This window comes from Microcebus murinus, chromosome 12, assembly GCF_040939455.1.
Source record: "Microcebus murinus isolate Inina chromosome 12, M.murinus_Inina_mat1.0, whole genome shotgun sequence".
In the NCBI taxonomy this organism is placed as follows: Eukaryota; Metazoa; Chordata; class Mammalia; order Primates; family Cheirogaleidae; genus Microcebus; species Microcebus murinus.
In genome coordinates this window covers 91,926,054-91,947,873 of record NC_134115.1, presented here as the reverse complement: position 1 = coordinate 91,947,873, position 21,820 = coordinate 91,926,054, and the positions used below count along the sequence as shown (strand labels likewise).

At 49.1% G+C, this 21,820-nt stretch overlaps 1 protein-coding gene across 9 annotated transcripts in view; it reads left to right on the top strand.

The window, feature by feature from the left end:
- Positions 1-21,820, top strand: part of EHMT1 (euchromatic histone lysine methyltransferase 1) — a 153,507-nt gene that overhangs the window by 75,656 nt on the left and 56,031 nt on the right. For 6 of the 9 annotated variants that reach the window (XR_012922152.1, XM_012784411.2, XM_012784420.2 and 3 more), the window contains exons 4-8: positions 1,263-1,434; positions 9,584-9,741; positions 10,095-10,283; positions 19,089-19,166; positions 20,778-20,898. Coding sequence is in view for 8 of the 9 variants with exons in the window: in XM_012784411.2 (XP_012639865.2) it covers positions 1,263-1,434; positions 9,584-9,741; positions 10,095-10,283; positions 19,089-19,166; positions 20,778-20,898 (718 nt within the window). In the remaining variant the exon portion in view is untranslated. The remainder of the gene's footprint in view (positions 1-1,262; positions 1,435-9,583; positions 9,742-10,094; positions 10,284-19,088; positions 19,167-20,777; positions 20,899-21,820) is intronic. The other 3 variants (XM_020289586.2, XM_020289587.2, XM_012784412.2) reach the window with 1 other exon arrangement.

Genomic DNA, 21,820 nt, shown 5'->3' with positions numbered 1-21,820 from the left:
CCCAACGATGAGTGATGTCGAGCATCTTTGCATGTGCTTTTTGACCATCTGTATGTCTTCTTTGAAGAAATGTCTGTTCATGTCCTTGGGCCGTTTTAAAATCAGGTTGTTGTTGTGGAGTTGTAGGGCTTCTTCACATATTCTGGATATTAACCCTGTATCAGATACAGGATTTACAGATATTTTCTCTCATCCCATAGGATGCTTTTTCACTCTGCTGATAGTATCTTTTGATGCACAAAACTTTTAAATTCTCATGAAGACACTGTCTACTTTTTCTTACGTTGCCTGTACTTTGGGTGTCATATCCAAGAAATCGTTGCCAAATCCAGTGTTGTGGAGCTTTCTTCATATGTCTTCTAGGAGTTTTGTAGTCTTAGGTCTCACATTTGTCCTGAGTTAATTTGTGTACGTGGTGTTAGACAAGGGTCCAACTTCCCTCTTCTGCATGTGGACATTTAGTTTCCCAGCATGTTTGTTGGAGAGTGCCTTATCTTTTCACGCTTTTCACCACTTATCATACATACCGTGTGCACGATCACGTTTGGTGAAATGGAACTGGATTTGGGATGGAACGATTGCGAGGCTGTAGGCGATTTCCGGGAAGCAGACAGTGACTGGAGGCTTGGTTGCGTCTGGTGGGCGAGGGAAGGCGGGGCCCGGCACACCACACACTGGGGCTGCTGTCGGTCTCCCAGAGCCTGGGACTCAGGACAGGTTTAGAAGATCAGTAAGACTGTGGGTAAAAGACCATTTGGAAAATACAACGCAATTATCAGTTGTGGAATATATACATTGGGCGATGTTGCAGCTTATAGCCGTGATACTATGAAAGCACTTCGTGAAAGGTTTTGATGCTGCCCATTGGGTATTTTTTAGCTTAATGATACTTAATACATAAATCAGCAGTTGGCAAACTTTTTCTGCAAAGAAGCAGGTAGAAAAGAAATATTTTAGGTTTTGCTACACACAATTCCTCTCTTCTCATCCCCTTCCCCCTTCTTGCCACACACCTGTGAGCACTGTGAACTTGGGCCACGGTTTGCCGACACCGACCAGAATCACGGGGGTGACTGACACACAGACCGTGGGTCCAGATGCTTCTGTGCTGTCTCAGTTTGCAGACTTTTCTGTTCTCTCCCATAGTATGACCTCTGTCAGTTGCGGGGAATTAGCGGGGACAGAGCGATGTTTGGGTGTGTGTCGCCTCAGGGGACGTCTACTGTGCACAGGTGCAGTCACTGACTGTCTTTGTTTTGAAGCACGCAGCCAGTAAGGACCCGAGAGAAACTCGAGACCACAAGGAACCAAGGGAGGAGATCAACAAAAGCGTTTCTGACTTCGGACGACAGCCGCTCTTATCGCCTTTCCCGTCCCTTCATCAGTCGCTACCTCAGAACCAATGCTACGTGGCCACCACGAAGTCACAGACAGGTAAAGGGAGGCTCGGTGCAGCCGCGCTGTGTGCATGTGTGTCCTGCCCCTCCCCTTGCCAGCCAGGAGTTGTGCTGGGCTGTAAGTGCCGTGCTGCTCCAGTGACAGACTGTTGGCGGCAGCACGCTCTTCTGTGCTCACCTGTGCACCTGAGGAGGCACCGCTGACCTCTGCCCTAAACCCGGTCTGACACCTACTGGCATTCATTCTTAGCTTGCTTTCGTCTCGAGATGAAGATGGTTTCCTTTACTAAAATCTTAAACTTGATCTATTTGGGTAGAAGACTCTGGATCTGAAAACTCTCCTAGTTCATGAGTCAAAGCTATTAGAAGCACAGAGGTGTGCTGGGGGGACCCCTGGCCCTGGGTGAGGAGCACCATCCCCGTTGCTCTGGCTTTGTGTCCAGCCGCTGCTCCCAGCTCACCCGAGCTGGCCTCTCCTGCGGTCAGTGGCGGGGATGGATGCACATGGGAAATCTACTGGGGCGCAGGTTGGTGGGCTCGTGCGCCTCACAGCGAGGGCTGCCTCAGGTTCCCTCTGGAGCCCCAGAACGGCTGCACTTGGCATCGTCCCAGAGGTGGGCAGCTCCCGTCATGGAGGAGTCGAGTTTGAATTTGGGAAGGTCTTTCTGGGAGGCCTCTGTGAGTGTGGCAGGAGGAGCCACAGACACGGGTGAGGTCAGCCAGGGGGTTGTGGCCATCAACCAGAAAGGCTTCACTTGGGGGACTGTCACCTGGCCACAGGTGCATGTCTTTTTCTGGACTTCTAGAATATTTTATTTTTTAGAGATGGGATCTCACTCTGCATAGGCTGGAGTGCAGTGGCGCCATCACGGCTCACTGCAGCCTGGAACTCCTGGGCTCAGGCGATCCTCCCCCCTTGGCCTCCTGAGTAGCTGGGACAACAGACATGCAACATCATGCCTAGCTAATTTTTTTTTAAAATTTCATAAAGAGACAGGGTCTTACTGTGTTGTTCAGGCTGGTCTCAAACTCTTAGCCTCAAGTTATCCTCCCACCTCAGCCTACCAAAGTGCTGGGATTACAAGTGTGAGCCACTGCACCCAGCCTTAAAATACTTTTTATTTTAAAGTAATTTCAGACTTCTAAAAATGTTGCCAAAATTCTACAAAGAAGTCCTGTGTACCCTTCACTCATTTTACCACTTGGCACAATTTTCCACCCCTCCCCCATGTATGACTCTTTTTTACTAAGATGTGAATGTAAGTTGTAAACTGTAGACATTGTGTTCTTCTATTTCTCAATGTTTTAGTGTTGTTTCCTAAACATAACTGTAATGTCCTGAAAAATAAAGACATTCTCTTAGGTAACTACAGTATAGTTATCAAAGTCACAGCTTTGCTGTGAAACTGTTATCTAAACCTCATACCTTGTTCTGTTTTTACCAATTGCCCTATTAATGTCCATTACAGCAAAAAAACCCAAATTCTTGTCCTGGTTCCTGTAACCACCTAATAGTTGTATCTTGTGTGTCTCCTTCAATCTGAAACATTCTCAGCCTTCTTTGTCTTTCTGGACCTTGGCATTTTGGGGGGCATAGGCCAGGAGTTTTGTAGGATGTGCCAGATGAGGGTTAGCCCAGTGTTTCCCAGGATGGAAGTCAGGTCAGGGAACAGTGCAGGTGACTGTCATGTGCTCTTAAGAGAGGCATTTTGGTGGCCTTTTGTCCTGTTGTGGCCAGGTGGAGTCTGCCGGTCTCTTAGTCATGAAGTTTCTGTGTCCCAGGTGCTGGTCTGTGTGTGGCTTAGGGGGTGGAGCTTTGCAGGTTTTTTTGGTGACATCCTTATGGGACTTGGTTCCACTGATGACATGCATCCAGCGTGCATCATGGACTCTAGGTGGTGGTTTTCTGACTCCATCATTCCCTCTCTGTTGATTCTTCCAGGTTCTGCTGTAAGGAAGTGTTAACCCTCCCATCCATCCACCCAACCATCTGTATTTTTTTTTTTTTTTTTTTTTTTTTGAGACAGAGTCTCGCTTTGTTGCCCAGGCTAGAGTGAGTGCCATGGCGTCAGCCTAGCTCACAGCAACCTCAAACTCCTGGGCTCGAGTGATCCTTCTGCCTCAGCCTTCCGGGTAGCTGGGACTACAGGCATGCGCCACCATGCCCGGCTAATTTTTTTAATATATATATCAGTTGGCCAATTAATTTCTTTCTATTTATAGTAGAGACGGGGTCTCGCTCTTGCTCAGGCTGGTTTTGAACTCCTGACCTTGAGCAATCCGCCCGCCTCGGCCTCCCAAGAGCTAGGATTACAGGCGTGAGCCACAGCGCCCGGCCATCAACCATCTGTATTTATTGTTAAATATTGACCTGTGGACTCTTACTTGAATCTCTGGGCTGTAATTCATTACTATCGTTATTTATTTTGTTTCTGAAAGTGTCCTTGGCTTGGCCGTCAGGGCCCCTTTGGGCTGACACCTGAGCCCTAGGACGTGACCCCATCACTCTTCTCTTCTCTTCTCTTCTCTTCTCTTCTCTTCTCTTCTCTTCTCTTCTCTTCTCTTCTCTTCTCTTCTCTTCTCTTCTCTTCTCTTCTCTTCTCTTCTCTTCTCTTCTCTTCTCTTCTCCCCTCTTCTCTACTCTTCTCTTCTCCCCTCCCCTCCCCTCCCCTCCCCTCCCCTCCCCTCCCCTCCCCTCCCCTCCCCTTTCCTTTCCTCTTTCTTTCCTCTTTCTTTTCTCTTTCTTTTCTCTCTCTCTCTCTCTCTCTCTGACAGAGTCTCACTCTGTTGCCCAGGCTAGAGTGAGTGCCGTGGTGTCAGACTAGCTCACAGCAACCTCAAACTCCTGGGCTCAAGCAGTCCTCCTGCCTCACCCTCCCGAGTAGCTGGACTACAGGCATGTGCCACCATGCCCGGCTAATTTTTTCTATATGTATTAGTTGGTCAATTAATTTGTTTCTATTTATAGTAGAGACGGGGTCTCACTCTTGCTCAGGCCGGTTTCAAACTCCTGACCTCCAGCAATCCGCCCGCCTTGGCCTCCCAGAGTGCTAGGATTATAGGTGTGAGCCACCGCGGCTGGCCAACCCCATCACTTTCCAAAGACTTTCCAGCTTGACTGGTCCAGGCTCGTCTTGTCCTGTTCCTTCCCAGTTCTGCAATTGGCTGTTCCCCAGGGAGGCCTGGTTCTTTTAATTGGCAGTTAGAGAACAAGATTAGTCATTTCTCACCCCTACCTCCCAACTTTTTGGCTCTTCAACTCAATATTATTTGTTTTAAACAGTTACACCTGTCATTTTGCAAAGCTATGGAGTTATGCTCATGTATGTAAGGATTGGCAAGGAATGTCAAAAGTTAGGACTTCTGTTATAGCGCTGAAATTTTTTCCTGTTTTAGCTTTATTATTTTGTCTTTTAATAGGAGCTATTTTTTTTTTTTTTTTTTTTTTGAGACAGAGTCTCACTTTGTTGTCCAGGCTAGGGTGAGGGCCGTGGTGTCAGCCTAGCTCACAGCAACCTCAAACTCCTGGGCTCAAGCAATCCTCCTGCCTCAGCCTCCCGAGTAGCTGGGATTACAGGCATGCGCCACCATGCCCGGCTAATTTTTTATATATGTAAATTAGTTAGCCAATTAATTTCTTTCTATTTATAGTAGAGACGGGGGTCTCGGTCTTGCTCAGGCTGGTTTCGAAGTCCTGACCTCGAGCAATCCGCCCGCCTCGGCCTCCCAGAGTGCTAGGATCACAGGCGTGAGCCACCGCGCCCGGCCCTAATAGGAGCTTTTGAAAAGGACGTGCTCGAGCATCTAGCAGCCTGGTTCCCCTTCCTTGCCCCCCCACCCCCGTTTCCTGTTGCTATGCTGGAGATGGTGGTCAGTCAGCATGGTCATCTGGGGCAACGTGTGAGGTGGCTCCAGCCCTGGAGTGCCAGCTGCTCCCCAGGGCTTGCCCCGCCTCCCAGACAGGGGGAGGAGCCGACATTTCTGTGCCTGGAAGTGCTTCCTGCCACAGAGCATGCCATGCAAGGCATCTCGTCTGTGACAGCATCGTCTGTGACAGCATCGTCTGTGCTGCTGGAAATGCAGGAGTGTGGACGGGTTCCTGGGGGCGGGCGCAGTGTGAGGTCCCCTTACTGCTACGGCAGTGGGCCGTCTGCCAGTGTCTGTGTAGAACAGCAGCAGGTTGGTGGTCATCTTGTCAAACTTCACTCTGTCACCTGCCGTTCAGGTTGGGAGCGGTACCTCAGTTATCTCAGGAAAGTTGTGATTTCATGTCATCTCTTTTTATTAATTTTTAAAATTACTATGGTGTTGATCACGGAAGGTCTGTTCTTTTTCCTCCTGTTACACTGGTAAATTTACTGCAGGCAGTCAAGATGAGCAGGTCCACACGTTAGCCGGGAGGTGCGCTGATGAAACCACGAAGCCCTAGCAGAGCTCTGTGCCTGTGGCTCATTTCCTTGGGCAGCTGAAATTCTTAGTTTTAGATCCAAAACAAAATTCTTAGTTTCAGATCCTACGTGATTCTGTAGGACCTGTGTCTCACCCCCGACTCCTCAGTGTCGGGGCCGGGAGACCCCGTGCTGGGCCAGAGGTTGGGGACACTGCGTGTGCGCAGCGCAGAAGCCCTGGCCTGGGGTGATTGCACTGGCCCAGACTCCAAGGGCAGCAGGATTTCTCTCTAGGTGAATGTGAGTTCTCTTAGCAAACTGGATTGGCACCTTTGTTAGCATCTTGTTCTGTATCTTTTCAAAGTGTAGAAGTTTACAATCAAAAAAGAAAGCACACTAAAAACCTATTTCAGAGGATTCCGGGAGGGAGGTGTTTCAGGAACCTCACGTCAGCGCTCCATCTCCCGCCGAGGGCCACGCTGTGCTGGTAGAGTCTGTCTGACACCACTGTTTTAGAGCTCTGCCATCTCCAGGAGGTTTGCGACTCTGGGGAGGCTCGGGCAGTGCACTGCGGTCGGTTTCAGCTCTGAGCCCGGTGGCCGTGCTGCACCGGCCGTCTCTGTTCCTGGAGCGGCTTACGCACAGCTCTGGGAGCCGGGGTGGGCACAGAGGGCCTGTCCTCCAGTGGCGAGGGGCTGGGCTCTGAGGGCAAGGGGCAGGAAAAGAGGCCTGGCCGCTGTGGCTGTGGCCGCCCTTACGCCCATTGCTATAAGCCCCTCCCCAGGTGACTTCAGGAGAGTTAAAGGGCTGGTGCCCTTGTTATTCCTTCCCGCTTCATTTTTCTCTTTTTTTCCTTTTGGGAGTCAGACATTCAAGCTACTATATACACAGGGAAAATTAGAAAGTGACTGCATGTGCCTAGAGAAAGATGCAGGCTCAGGAAAGGCCTGAGAAGACCTTTATTTTAAATAAACCTCAGGCTGACCCCTGGCACAGAGACAGCCCACAACTATCAAAAAACCCAAAACAATGAACAATAGCAACAACAAAAACAAACCCCGGGGAAGGGAAAACAATGTGTTTTCCAGAGTTTCCAAATTATTAGTTTCAAATGTCCTGTTTTCAGCAAAAAATTACAAGGCATGCAAAGAAATAAGAAGGTATGGCCCATTCAAAGGAAAATATATTCAACAGAAAATGTCACCGAGAAAGATCTGATGGCAGATCCATTAGATAAAGACTTTAAAACAACTCTCTTACTTTAAAACAACTCTCTTTAATGTGCTCAAAAGCTAAAGGAAGATATGAAGAGTCAAGAAAATGTATGAACAAAATGGAAATGTTAGTAAAGAGATGCAAATCTTGTAAAGGAACACAAAGAAATTCTGGAGTTAAAGTGTACAATGATTGAAGTGAAAAACTCACTAGAAGGAGTTGAAGGCAGATTTGAGCTCGCAGAGGGAAGAGTCAGCAAGCTGAGCAACAGGACAGTGGCAATTACCGAGTCCAAGAAACAGGAAAAAAAGACTGAAGAGCGAGCTGGGTGTGGCAGGAGGCCAAGGTGGGAGGATCGCTTGAGGCCAGGAGTTTGAGACCAGCCTGGGCGACGGAGCAAGACCTCATCTCCTAAAAAGAAAGTCGGAACAAGAGTGAACAGAGCCATCGAGGCATTGGGAGCACCCATAGATGCACGTGGGAGCCCGGGCAGCAGAAAAGAGGGAAAAAGGGGTGTGTCTACGAGAATACCTGAGGACAGCGGTGGCGATAAACCTTCAGGGGGTTCAGGGAGCTCCAGGTGTGAGAGGAACTCAGACAGATCCACACTGAGAAATGACAGTCAAACTGTAGAGATCCAAAGACACAGAATCATGAGAGCAGAAGAGAAAAGAGACTCGTCACATACCAGGGTTCTCAGTCAGATGATCAGCAGATTTCTCATCATAAGCTTTGGGGGCCAGAAGGCAGTGGGCTGATGTATTTAAGGTGCTAAAAGAAAACAGAAAAACCTGTCAACCAAGTAAGTATCTTATATCCAGCAAAACTGCCCTTTAAAGTGAGGGAGAAATTATGATGTTACCGTATAAACGAAGTGGAGTCAGTTTGTTACCATTAGACTTGCTCTGCGGGAAATGCTTAAGGGAGCCCGCAGGGTGAAAAGGTGCCAGGTGGTAACACAAACACGCAGTAGAGATAAATACACCAGCAGCTGTAAAAGCTAATATTATTGTAGCAGTGGTTTGTTTTCTGCAACATTTAAGAGATGAATGCATTTTTTAAAACACAGTATTATTGTAAACTTTGGTTTGTAACTCTACATTTTTTTCCTCTATAATTTGAGAGACTAACATATTTAAAGGAATTATTAGGCTGTGCGTGTTCTGCCAACATTCCCTTTTTGCGTTTTGCAGAGCTAACACGTCTCTGTGTGTGTTTTTAAGAGATGGGATCTTGGCCGGGCGCGGTGGCTCACGTCTGTAATCCTGGGACTCTGGGAGGCCGAGGCGGGAGGATTGCTCAAGGTCAGGAGTTCGAAACCAGCCTGAGATAGAGCAAGACCCCGTCTCTACTATAAATAGAAAGAAATTAATTGGCCAGGTAATAATATATAGAAAAAATTAGCCGAGCATGGTGGTGCATGCCTGTAGTCCCAGCTACTCGGGAGGCTGAGGCTGGAGGATCGCTGGAGTCCAGGAGTTTGAGGTTGCTGTGAGCTAGGCTGACACCACGGCACTCACTCTAGCCTGGGCAACAAAGTGAGACTCTGTCTCAAAAAAATAAAAATAAAAAAGAGATGAGATCGTGCTACATTGCCTAGGCTGGACTTGAGCAATCCTCCCCTCTCAGCCTCTCCAGTCACTGGGACTGCAGGGATGAGCTGCTGTGCCCAGCTGAAAACATCATGTATTTTTTTCCAGCCCTGTAGTAGTGTTTCCTTTATGTTATAGCAATGACTTTTAGATTTTTTTTTTAAACCTCGGAATCTTAAAAAAAAACAAAATAAAACCAAATATCGTAGAGTCTCATTATATAAAACTAGTCAACCTAGAGCTGCTATGTTCAGAATGGGGTTGGGAACCCCAGGCCCCCAGCTTTCGTTGCTGCTGCCTCCAGCTGCCGGACCTCAGGGCTGCCGTCCCTTCCTTGCCCTCTCGTCCCGTCCCTCAGTAGTGAGCTGGATGGGGTCTTCAGCGATCTTGTCCCTCGGTGTCTGGACTGCGGAGAGGGAAGGCTGTGCTGGGAGCGGACCCGGCGGTGGGGAAGGGCTGGGCTGAGGGCTGTAGAGACAGGCTCCTCCCTGCACGTGAGGACGCAGAGTCCTCGGGAGACCACCCTGGCCCAGCCCCAGGAGTGGGGATGAGGCTGGCTCCCCCCCACCCGCTCTGTGTGCTTCTGCTGCACACACCATTTGTGCAGATCTTTTCATGTGGGACAGGACTTCTCCAGTGTAGCAGTGTCATGCGTCCACCAAGGACACAGGTGGAAGTCACCTCGGGGCTCTGTTGCTTACCGTCTGTGGTTCCTGACTGCAGGGTGAGGTGGTGATGTTTGCTCAGTGTCTCATTGCACATGAGACAGACGGACGGGTGATCTGGGAGGTGTGTCCACATTCTCTGCGATGTGTCTGGCGTGGGGTGCCTGGCCGGGCTGTGCCAACGGCCCATGGGAAGTTGCCTGCCGCGATGGGGTTTGCTGGTGGTTTTGATGATCGGATTTGATGAACTATCTCCTATCTTTAAAAGCCATTTGAATGGTGTTTCTTTTCCTTTCTTGTCCCCTTTTGACTTTTTTTTTTTTTAGCTTGCTTGCCTTTTGTTTTAGCAGCTGCAGTATCTCGGAAGAAAAAACGAAGAATGGGAACCTATAGCCTGGTTCCTAAGAAAAAGACCAAAGTGTTAAAACAGAGGACGGTGATTGAGATGTTTAAGAGTATCACTCATTCCAGTGTGGGTTCCAAGGTAAGAGGACCGAGAGTCCCGTGCCACGTGCGCTCAGACGTGTGTGTGTTCAGGATCTGTTTGGCCATGAGAGCGTTCGCGGCCACCTGTGATTTGGGTGAACCGAGTCCCTGTGGAAGGAACCAGAGCTCTGAAGCTCCTGTGTCTGGGGGCCCAGCCCCGCTTCGGGGGCCCGCTGGAAAGCCCACCCCGTCCTCTGCCCTTCCTCCGCTCACCTGCCTGCGGGCTCTGCTCCAGGTGGTGCAGGGCCTCGCGATGCCCCCACAGGCCCTCCCGTCTCCTGAAGCTGTGGGTGGGAGCAGGCTGGCCACGAAGCGCAGGCCCTGCCGTGGGTGGACACTGCTGTGTTCCAGGGCGAGAAGGACCTGGGCGACGGCGCCCTCCACGTGAACGGGGAGAGCCTGGAGATGGACTCGGACGAGGACGACTCGGAGGAGCTGGAGGAGGACGAGGGGCACGGGGCCGAGCAGGCGGCCGCCTTCCCCACCGAGGACAGCAGGACCTCCAAGGAGAGCATGTCGGAGACCGACCGTGCCCAGAAGGTAGGGCGCTGCCGTTCTGGTGGCAGGACGAGGGGGAGAGTCGCCCAGCCGAGCACCGTCGGCTCCGAGGGTCTGCGTCTGGGCGCTTCTGGAGCTTGATAAAATCCGTTTGCGTTTGGATTGGATTTTTATCTTTTGTTTTTCTGGAGTTACTACCTCAGTTTATTTTCATCCAAGAAGTGTTTGTCTTCCCATACAGCATTCATTGAAGGAAGCCTCCTGAGCTTTTTCCTGAACTCTGCGTTGACAGGATCACAGCATCAGTAACCTGGAGTATTGGTGGATGGGCCACGCTGTGCCCGTGGCGGCTGCGTGCGGCCGGCTTTGCGCGACTGTCCTGGGTGTGCCCGGGACACTCTGCAGGGTGCTGTCACGCTCTGCAGGCTGAAGCGTCGCCCCTGTGGAGCAGCGCCCAGGCTGGGTCTCGCCGGGGGGGTGTGCAGTTCTGCTGACGCCCACTCTGTCACGGGCAGGCCGTGCGCCGTCTTCGTGCCATCTTCAGGGACAGCTTCCCGTGTCCCCCGAGGGCAGGAACGGGCAGCGCACTTGGGCCTGTCTCAGCCGTGCCTCGGCCCATGGCCAGACACAGGCAGCCCCTGAACGCCGAGCCCAGTGTCTCAGGGAACCCTAGAAAAAGTTTCTGAGTAGACTTTGAGGTGTAGGTGTAAATTCGTGCCATTTCAGTTCTTTCTGTCTTTTTTTTTTAATTTCACACTATTAAGGTATTAAGGGGGTACAATTTTTTTTATTATTTTTTTTTGAGACAGTCTCACTCTGTTGCTCGGGCTAGAGAGTGCCGTGGCGTCAGCCTAGCTCACAGCAACCTCAAACTCCTGGGCTCAAGCAATCCTCCTGCCTCAGCCTCCCGAGTAGCTGGGACTACAGGCGTTAGCCACCATGCCCGGCCAATTTTTTCTATATATCTTTAGTTTTCCAGCTAATTTCTTTCTATTTTGTTAGTAGAGACGGGGTCTCGCTCTTGCTCAGGCTGGTCTCAAACTCCTGAGCCCAAACGATCTGCCTGCCTCTTGATTCCCAAAGTGCTAGGATGATAGGCATGAGCCACCGTGCCCACCGGTACAAATGTTTCTGTTACATGAGTACCTGTGTAATGCTTCAGTGAGGGCTTTTGGTCTCTTTCAGTTCTGAGAGGGTAAGTCAGGAGCAACACAGGGACAAGGAGGAACCTGGAAAGTTACAAATCAGGCCGGCGTGGCTATTGCTGGTTTCACTGTTCAAGTGTATCGGACTTTTTTGAGAAAACTTTTGTCCATCTCTATTTAAGGTGGAATGTTACACCTAGTGAGTTATTTTAAAACTAACAGTAGGCAGAGAAGTCCAGGTGCATGCATTTGAACAGGCTCACTGGAGAGTGTGCAGTCGTGTCGGTGAGCTGTCTGTGCCCTCAGCCTGCCCTGTGCACTGGGCACACCTTCAACACGTGTGTAAGGCATTTTCTTTCATCCGTCGGAGTTTTGGAGGCGTCTCATTTTTGTTTCAATTTCAAATTCATTTTTAGCAGTTATGTCTGTTCTACTTTTTAAGAAGGTTTTGGGGCAGATATTCAAATTTTGCTCCTAGCTCTGAATTTATTAATAATTATTCAAAAGTAAATTGATGGGAAATATCACCATTAGAGATTTAAAAGGGGTTTAAAAAATGTTTTTTAAAAATCAGTTATTAGTTTTTTCCCCTTTCACATGGAGAAGTATAAAGAAGACCACAGTGTCACCAGCCCATGGTCGGGTGACCCATGGCACACTCTAAACCAGCGTCACAGTCCCCTTCTCGGTGTGGCCAGCACGTCCCAGCCTCCTTGGGGGACTGTTGTCTGGAGCCTCCTTGTCCCGGCCCTGGGAGGAGGGGCCGACCCTGCCCACTCCCGCGCCTCCCTCCCGTCTCTTCCCTGTGCTGCTTTCCGCACTGCTGCAGGGATCCGTCTCGTGTGTCACACTCTGTCCTGCGGGTTTTACCGTTTTGCTTTTGTCACAAGTGAAACTTCAGAGGCATTTAGGGTCTCACGTTTGTTGGGTGTCCTTGGAGACAGTGAACGTCATCTGCATTTAAATGTGGGGTTTCAATGTTACCAGGGATGTTGCCAGGTCACCCGCGAGTCTGTCCTTCTACCTGCAGCAACCTGAGAGCGACATTTCTCCCACCTGCCCCAGCAGATCTGTGCTTTTTGTTGTTTTTTTAAATCAAAAGAAATTTACAACAAAATTAACCTTATTGTATTTTTCCCCACTTAAATTTGTTGGCTAAATCTGTGTTTTGGGAATTTTGGTGTTTTGCTGTTGAAGTTGTGCGTGTTCCCGGCGGTCGGTTGTGTGTTCTTCTGTGAGCCGCTTGCCGAGTGCCTCTCACCACCTCTCCCCGGTGTGCACCTTTCGCCGAGCAGCCCGCGTGAGGGCAGAGCCGGCCCTGCGCCCACTCGAGCTGCGGCCCCGGCCCCAGGTGCTTCTGTCTCTCAGCCTTGTCTGTGAGGTCGGAACTCACAGGTACTCGTCTATCTCTTTATGATTTCTGGGTTCTGCATTCTAGTTACGACAAACTAGACCTTTCTCACTAGTGATTCTGAATGAATTGACATAAGCTATCTCCTGATACTTCTTTGATTTCATTCTTTTATATAAATGTTTGACTTATATATAATTTATTTTGTTACAGAATGCCAGGTTGATACACTTAAAGTGGCTGAATTTTATGGTAAATTAAATTATATCTCAGTAAAGTTTTTGAAATAAAATGTGAGGTTAGAGTCCCAGGGCTTCCCTCAAAATGGTTAGGCAAGTATTTTGACACCATTTATTGACATTTCTTTCCCCTTCTGATTTAAAATGCCACCTTTATCGTGTGCCATGTGGCCTATGAATTTGAATCTGTTTCCAGATTCTCTCTTGATTTGAGGTTCTCATTTTCCAGAGAGTATCTAGACATTAAGTAATTCTAGTTATTGATATAAAGTAAAAAAATCAAGTGACTGTCAAGCCAAGAAAAGAATCAAGAAACAGAAGCAAATCCAAGAAGAAAATGTGGTCAGTAGAAAGCAAAATTAGATGGCAGGACCAAATCTGAGTAATCTCCACCAGCAGCAAATGGCAGTGGCTCTGGGATGTCACCGTCCCGGAAAACAAAGATGGAAGAAGCATGCTAGCCCATTCTGAGGCTGAGCTGTAGGCCAGACTCACTTAACATCCTAAATACAAAAGTCCTAAATAAAATACTAGTCAAATGCAATTGTGTATTAAAATAATAATGCTCAGCAGGAAGACAGATTCATTACGGGAAATCTGTCAACAGGATTTACTAGGTGAACAGAATAACAAGAAAAACTATATATGTGCTTAGGAGGCATCTTATAAAGTTCAGTCAGTGCTGTGTTTTTGAACTGGGCGGTTTACTTTGTCACTGCACCTGTGACAAGGTGTTGTTCAGTAGTCATCAAAGGAAGGCGCCCCTGTGTGGCCACCACCTGGGCAAAGGCAGGGATTTTACCTGCATTTCAGGAGCCTCCCAGTTATGTACACCCCACACCCAAAGGCAACCTCTTTCCTGAGTGCTAGCACTTGTAGGATTTTGTCTGTTTTTCTTCTTTATGTAAGTACAATTATATAGCATGCATTCTTTTATTTTACTCTGTTATGTTTGTGGAATTTATCTATATTGTTAATTTTCGTTGTAATGGAATAGTGGTTTTTCAAAGTGGCGGTGGTGGAGGACTCCAAGACCCTTTCAGAGTGGACTGCAAGATCGAGACTATTCTAATAAGGCTAAGACTCTATTTACCTTTGCACCCCCACCCCGTGGAGTTACACAGGTGGTCGTCTTTGGTGTAGTGGCTGATGGTGTGTCCTTGTGGCTTGAACACTTCTCATCTTAAATTTCTTCCTTGTCCTTGTCCTTTCATTCCATTCTTCTTCTTTGTTATTTTTTTAAAGAGACGAGTTCTCACTCTGTTGCCCAGTCTGGAGTGCAGTGGCACAATCACAGCTCACTGTGACCTGGAACTCCTGGCTCAAGTGATCCTCCTGCCTCAGCCTCCCGCGCAGCTGGGACTACAGGTTCACGCCACTGCATCTGGCTAATTTTTTTCTATTTGTTGTAGAGATGGGGTCTCAGTTGCCCAGGCTGGTCTCAAGCTCGTGGGCTCAGTCTTCCCGTCTCAGCCTCCCAAGGTGCTGGGATCACAGGTGTGAGCCATGGCATCTGGCCTCAGCTGAAATTTTTACTGCAGTAAATGTCAATAGCTGTAACCCATATTAACAGAAAAGCTCTTTATGGTTCCCAGTGATTCTTTTTACAGAGTCTGGGGGTCCTGAGACCAAAATGCTTAGGAACCACCACCACAAAGCATTCCTTAGTGTGACTGTATTCCAGTCCATGCAGCCATTCCAGTGTTGATGCTCATCTGGGTTTCCAGCTGGGGCTATTACAGATGAAACCACTGCCAGCATTCTTGTACATGTGTGTGTTTCCTTGGGTGCACACCCAGGGTGGGTTTGCCCTGCCTCACGGTAGCACCAGTGGACACTGTCACGCAGCTTCCCAAGGTGTAGCTGGGCTTGGTGACAGGGGCTGTGTCCTGCTGGGTCGGGGACCGGCAGGTCCCAGCTGGAAGCTTGGCGAGGGCAGCCACGGGTCCCCTGCTTGCCCCCCTGGTCTGCTCTCATCCTGGCTGGCGCAGGTTTTAGCTCTCTCAGTTCAGCTACCTCAGAATGCAGGTCCCTTTTCATTTGTTTATTTTCATGTCAGCCGTTGCCCCCTCTCCGTCCAGTGGCCCAAAGTTTCCCATGTGCGTGCTCCTTGGCTGCCATGTGCATGCTCCTTGGGTGCCATGTGCAGCGTGTGAGCAGCCTCATCCTTCCACGCAGCCACCGCACTGGAGCTCGGCGGAGTGACGGCAACTGTGTGTTGATCTGCCTCTTTCAGTTGGCAGTTTCATTGCTCAGTCTTGTTTAAAATACAAAACTACCCAACGAAATTAAAAGGAAACTCACATTAAATAAAGCTGACTAAAACTGTCAGAATCCTACAAAAAAGGTTATTTCACGGTGAGAAATTCGAAGCATTCCTCGTCGGTCATGAAAAGAGGGAGGACTTGCTGCGTTCACCTCTAGCACGAGCACAGCAGTGTTGGCGGCGCCTGTGGGCTCTGTAAGAGCAGAACCAGAAAGCAACATGAATGTATAAAAAGACAAGGAGGACGGGTTTGCTGAGAATATAATCGTCTATCTAGAACACACAGGAGGATCAGCTAAAAGACTGTTACATCTAGCGAGACGAACTCGAGTGTGATCAAGACGTGAAAACCGTTTTCTTGTAGAGCTGCAATAACCAGTTAGAAAATGTAATGTCAGCAATGTCAGGGAAATCAGTCAGTGCCTAGGGGCATTTTAAAAACCTTTCCAAGTAGAAAATTTCAAAATACACAGACAGAGAACAGTGTGCTGTCATTGGCACCTGGTCAGTCTTGTCCATACTCGGATTGTCTGAACCAGATGTTTCAGCATAGATCTTTAAAAGATAAGCAATCTTTGGGAAAAACCCCACAGTATCACACCTAAAGTAGCTATGATTTCTTATAATATCACCAGAGTACCTAGGAATAAATTTAACAAATGTGTGTGACCTCTAAAAGGAAAACTGATAGAACTTTGCTGAAAAAGTTAAAACAACTTAATTTAAGTTCATGGAAAGACCGAGTCTTTGTCTGAGTGAGAAGATCCACTGTTTTATTTCCCCCACGCTCATCAACACATTCAGAGCAGCTCCCACCAGCATCAGGAGGGATCTTCGCAGAACTGCTGATGCGCGGTTACCATGGACGCGGAGCTCCTCCACAGTGGCCTGGGCTGCCGGCACGGGCGGGAGCGGCGGGGACAGGCAGGAGGTGGTGAGCAGAGCAGGGTTTGCACACACCAGTGTGGTGTTAAAGATGTCGTTATGGTAAGAGTGGGGTTTTAAATCAGTGGTCAAAGGGCCATGGACTTTTTAATAAAGATTATTGGGACAATTGACTAATCTTCTGGGGAAAAGCAGAGGCCATGCCTGCATCATGGTGTGTGGCAGACATGAGCTGTGGTCTGGGCCTGGGTGGTATTGGTGGCCACACAGCTCCTGAATACACCAAAAACCACTCAGCTATACACTTTAAAGCGCCAGTTTTAGAACAGGTGGATTCTGTCTTACCATAGCTCATATTTTAAAAAGTAAATTCCAGAAGACTGAAAGTGTGAACACAAAATGTTGAACTACGGATGAGAATACTGGCAACTATTTTTCTAATCTCTAATGAGGAAGGCCTTCCATTGTAAGACACAAACCCAGAAGCCACGAAGGAAAAGATGGACATCTTTGAGTTGTTCAGATAAAATCTAAAAGTTCTACTTAACAAGAGATAACAGATGCAAAGCTTAAAAACCATAATAGGAAAAATATCAATAACATAGTTTACAGACAAAGGGTTACTATCCTGTGTGCGTGTAGTATGTGTTTAGTGTATTTAGTATGTGTAGTGTGTATGTAGTATGTTTGTAGCGTGTATATAGTATAGTGTGTATGTAGGGTGTAGTATGTATGTATAGTATTGTGTAATGTGTGTAGTATATGTGTGTATAGTGTGTGTGTGTGTAGTGTATCTGTAGTATGTGTGTGGTGTGTGTGTGTGTAGTGTATCTGTAGTATGTGTGTGGTGTGTATGTGTGCGTAGTGTATCTACAGCATGTGTGTAGTGTATGTGCAGTATGTATGTAGTGTATGTGTAGTATGTGTGTAGTGTATGTGCAGTATGTGTTGTGTGTAATGTATCTGTAGTATGTGTGTCTAGTGTGTGTGTAGTATGCATGCAGTGTATGTGCAGTATGTGTTGTGTGTGTAATGTATCTAGTATGTGTGTAGTGTATGTGCAGTATATATGTAGTGCATGTGCAGTATGTGTTGTGTGTATGTGTATGTGGTGTGTCTTTAGTATGTATGTGTAGTATGTGCATAGTGTGTGTAGTATATATGCAGTATGTGTTGTGTGTAGTGTATCAGTGTGTGTGTGTAGTGTATGTGCAGTATGTGTATTGTGTGTAGTGTATCTGTAGTATGTGTGTGTAGTATATATGTGTAGTATATGTGTGTTGTGTATATGCATGTGTAGTGTATCTGCAGTATATGTGTGTAGTGTATGTGTGTGTAGTGTATGTGTAGTATGTATGTGGTGTATGTGCAGTGTGTTGTATGTGTGTAGTGTATCTGTAGTATTTGTGTATAGTATATGTGTGTTGTGCGTATGTGTGTGCAGTGTATCTGTAGTATATGTGTAGTGTATGTGCAGTATGTGTTGTGTATGTGTGTATAGTGTATCTAGTATGTGTGTACAGTATATGGGTGTAATGTGTGTTGTGTGTATGCATGTGCAGTGTATCTGTAGTATGTGTTTAGTGTATGTGCAGTATGTATGTGTGTATAGTATGTGTGTAGTGTATGTGCAGTATGTGTTGTGTATGTGTGTAGCGTATGTAGTATGTGTGTTGCATGTGTGTTGTGAATATGCATGTGTAGTGTATGCACAGTATGTGTGTTGTGTGTAGTGTATGTGCAGTATGTGTTGTGTATGTATGTGTAGTGTATCTGTAGTATGTGTGTTGTGTGTGTGTGTGTAGTATATCTATAGTATATGTGTGTAGTGTATGTACAGTGTGTGTATTGTGTGTATGTGGGTGTGCAATAAGTGTGGCTTCTGCAAATCAGGGGGGATGCGAGGACTCAGCAGGAAAACGGGCCGAGAATGTGGCTGACAGGACAGCAGAAGAGACAGAGCGTGGTGAAGTCACGGAGAACACACAGCCCCCTGGGTACCTGGCAGTGAGACCCACGTCACGAGCTCCTGGAAAGGCTGTGGCGCCTCAGTGGGTGTGGCCTGCAGCAGCTCGCAGTGGGAGAGCTGTGTGCCCTTTGACTCAGGAGCCCCACGTCCAGACATGCCCCTTGCAGACGCAGCGCGTGTCTCTCGGAGAGCCCTGGCTTGTGTAGGACACCCTGAGTGTGCAGTCGCGTGGTGTGTGTGGATCAGGGAATGTGGCGTGACCGCAGGGTCTTTGACGCTGGACAGGTATTCACGTGTTACTTGTGCAGATAGATCAGGTAACTACAGCAGAATAAACAAGGAGTCTCCATTCTGGTGTGGAAAGAGTGCTAAGACATTCTTAATTAGAAGCACACAGAGTCACAAAAATGTGTTCGGTGCCTGCCGCCTGTACACGGAGGCGCCCTCACCTGAGGCCACGTGTGTCGAGTCGTTGGCGAGGAGACGCGGGCATCTCGCAGTGGTGGCTCCGGGGGACAGGGGATAGTGGGGTGTGGGGTAGGCTTGCACTGCATATTCCTCTGAAAGTCTTCTTACAGTTTGTGTGTTTGTTTTGTTACTTTTTAAATTGAATTCTCCCACGTTTGAGGTGCAGGGAGCACACTGACCTTCGCCAGGGCGGGGATCTGTGGTGTCCGGTGGAGCCCTGCGTGAGAGTGTGCCAGGGCGAGCACACGGCGCAGGCGCAGACCTGTCTGGGACAGGGTGCTTAGGGGGAGCAGGAGTGGAAACTGTGCCTGGTTGTCCGCCTGGGCCAGCACGCGGCCTCCCACAGCCGCCAGGCGGTGCGGCCCGGGCACCGGACGGGGCAGGCCGCTCTGCTGTGCGTCCCCAGCATGCACTGCTGCAGCGTTCCTAAACAGCTGTTTGGATCCGATCATCTGCCACTAGGGAATCTAATTAGTTCTTATTTTCTGTTTGGTTTTCCGCCTCTCGACCGCGTGGCTGATCAGGTGGACGGGGAGTCTGAGGAGGAGCCGGAGTCGGCCGACACTGGGGAGGAAGAGGAAGGCGGTGACGAGTCGGACTTGGTGAGCGGCGCTTGGTGCTGTCCCTGGCAGTCACAGGAGAGCTGCCCGCCTGGGCGCTGGGTTGGCAGACTGGGGCAGAGCATGGCCCCGCCAGCCGGCTGCCGGCGTGAGTGGGGCGGCAGCGAGGGCAGTGTTGGGATCCTGCCGTGGTGGCCGGGGTGAGAGCAAGGGAGGCCGGATCCGAGGTGTTCCGGGTAGAACAGACAGGACTGCAGGTGGGTCGGCTGCCACGCAGCGGTGAGGGGCAGGAGGAAAGGGAAGATGCTGAAGTCTGTCGGTCCCAGGGGGGAGGGTCCAGGTCTGAGTCGTGCGCCCAGGTCTGCGGGAAGTGGGGGAGCATGGATGTGGGCGGGGCGGGGCAAGGCTGAGGGCTGCATGCTGGCAAGGGCTGAATGGAGAACCAGTGGAGAACCAGGGGCTTGTGACACAGAGATCTTTGGGCTGCAGGAAGAGAGCTCGGAGGAGCTCGGGGGACCTGGGAAGCACTCTGAAGAGGGAGGAAGCTGTCCGAGGTTGGCTGGTCAAGTGGGGAGCAAGAGGAGCACGCAGATGGAGCTTGGTGGGCCGTTTCTGTGGCATGGCGGGGGGCATTGGAGTCAGGCAGCAGCAAACTTTGGGCACAGCGCAAGTTCTGCTGTGTGGGGAGCACAGTTGGAGCAGGGCTGTCCGTGACAGACAGAGCTCTGGACACCAGGGCAGGGGACCCGCTCCTGCTGTTGGCGAGGCAGCTGCTTGTGCCTTGTGTCTGTCGGGTCTTCGCAAGCATGTCTGCACAGCCACGGGAGGAGGGAGTTGTGAGACCACCACACTCCAGCACTGCGCTGCCTGCTAGCACAGAGGGCTGGGCACACCCGCTGCACCTACAGGGCCTGGCACCCAACGCCCTTTCTGCATCTCTGTTTATTTTTCTTGTTTTTTTTTTGTTTGTTTGTTTATTTTTGGAGACAGCGGGGTCTCGCTCTGTTGCCCAGGCTGCAGTGCAGCAGTGGGATCCCAGCTCACTGCAGCCTCCAACTTCTGGGCTCGGGCATCCTCCTCCCTCAGCCTCCGGAGTCGCTGGGACTGCAGGCCACGCCACCACGCCCGGCTCCTTTATGCATCTAGATTTTAGAAACAGATACTTAAAAAACTTGAAATGTTATGAATTAATAATAACCTCTTCTCCTTGTTCTATATGTAGATAATTAATGTGGGTCTAGATTCTGACTCAGTTGAGGCACTGATTGTTCTTTCTTGTGAGCAAGTTGAGTGGATGCATGTGATTAAAAGTGGATTCTCTCTTCCTGAGTTTATTTATCTAGTTTCTGAATAGAACTTTACAGTTTATTCTTTTCTTTTGTGCCAAACTCAAATAAGATTTATAAATACCATTTTAATTTTCTTGGCTTTTTTGCCTCTAAAAAACTGAACTTAGGGAGATGTTTAGGGGAAAGCATGGATATCTTTAAGAATGTGATCCATAAAAATGTCTGAAAGTAAAATTAATCTTTTGATTGAAGAGTCAAGGTACAGCAAGTATTTTATTTTGCAGAGAAACAAAACTTCTAGTATGTTTGCTTTCAAGAGCTCCCTGTGCTCTGCTGTTTATGCACCTACCCTTTGGTCCTCCAGAGTTCTGAATCCAGCATCAAGAAGAAATTTCTCAAGAGGAAAGGGAAGACCGACAGCCCCTGGGTCAAGCCTGCAAGGAAAAGGAGGCGGAGAAGTAGGAAGAAGCCCAGCAGTGCACTGGGTGAGCACCGTCCTGGGGTGGGCCGAGGGGCAGCCTGGGCTTATGGGGTTGGGCTCTCAGAGGATTTCATTTGAAAAGAAGCCTCCACTGTTAAAAAAAAAAAAATATTCGGAAGGGCTTTGTTGGAGAAACTCAGGTGATCCCAAGTGGCTTCCTCCTGGCAGACCTAGCTGACCGTGACCTCGTTGTTGATGCTGAGCCCGCACAGGGAGCCGAGGCACCTGGGGCCTGGCTGGCAAGTCCCAGGGTGCGGTGAAGGGAGGTCTGTGGCCACGTAGCTGCCCTCAGGGTCCTGAGTGGCCTGCATCTCCATCCACGTGGCGGCCTTGGCCTTTGGTCAGAGTCCCCTGTTGCAGGAGTGATTTTGTGGATTACGAGGTGAACGCAGGGAAGAAAATCGCCCCTCAAACCCAGAGAGCTGCAGCAGGGTTAGTGTGCCAAGGGTCGTTTTTTTTAACACCGTAATTGAGGTACAGTTGGCGCAGAATAGAACATACATAAAGTCCCCAGTTTGATGAGTTTTGACATGTTTATAACCATGAAACCATCACCACGATTAATACTGTGAACGTTTCATCACCCCAGGCCCCTCCACTCAGGGTCCATGGCACAGACCTCCCTCTTCTGTGCCCTGGGGAGTGTCCACACAGATGGTCACCTGCCACCCCAACCCACCCCTCCCCCAGCTGCCCCTTCCTTCCCCCAGCAGCCATGGCTCTGCTATTTTTACCAGTTGGTTCCTGCTTCATAGTAGTTTATATCGATGGAGTCATTCAGTGTGTTCTCTCCCCCGTGGCTTCTCTGACTGCACAGATAGTCTTGGCACCATCGCACTGTTGTATGTGTGACTGGTTTCTTTCTGTCTGCTGTGGGCAGTGTTCTGTTGTTTGGCTGTACCACGCTTTGCTTATCCATTTACCTG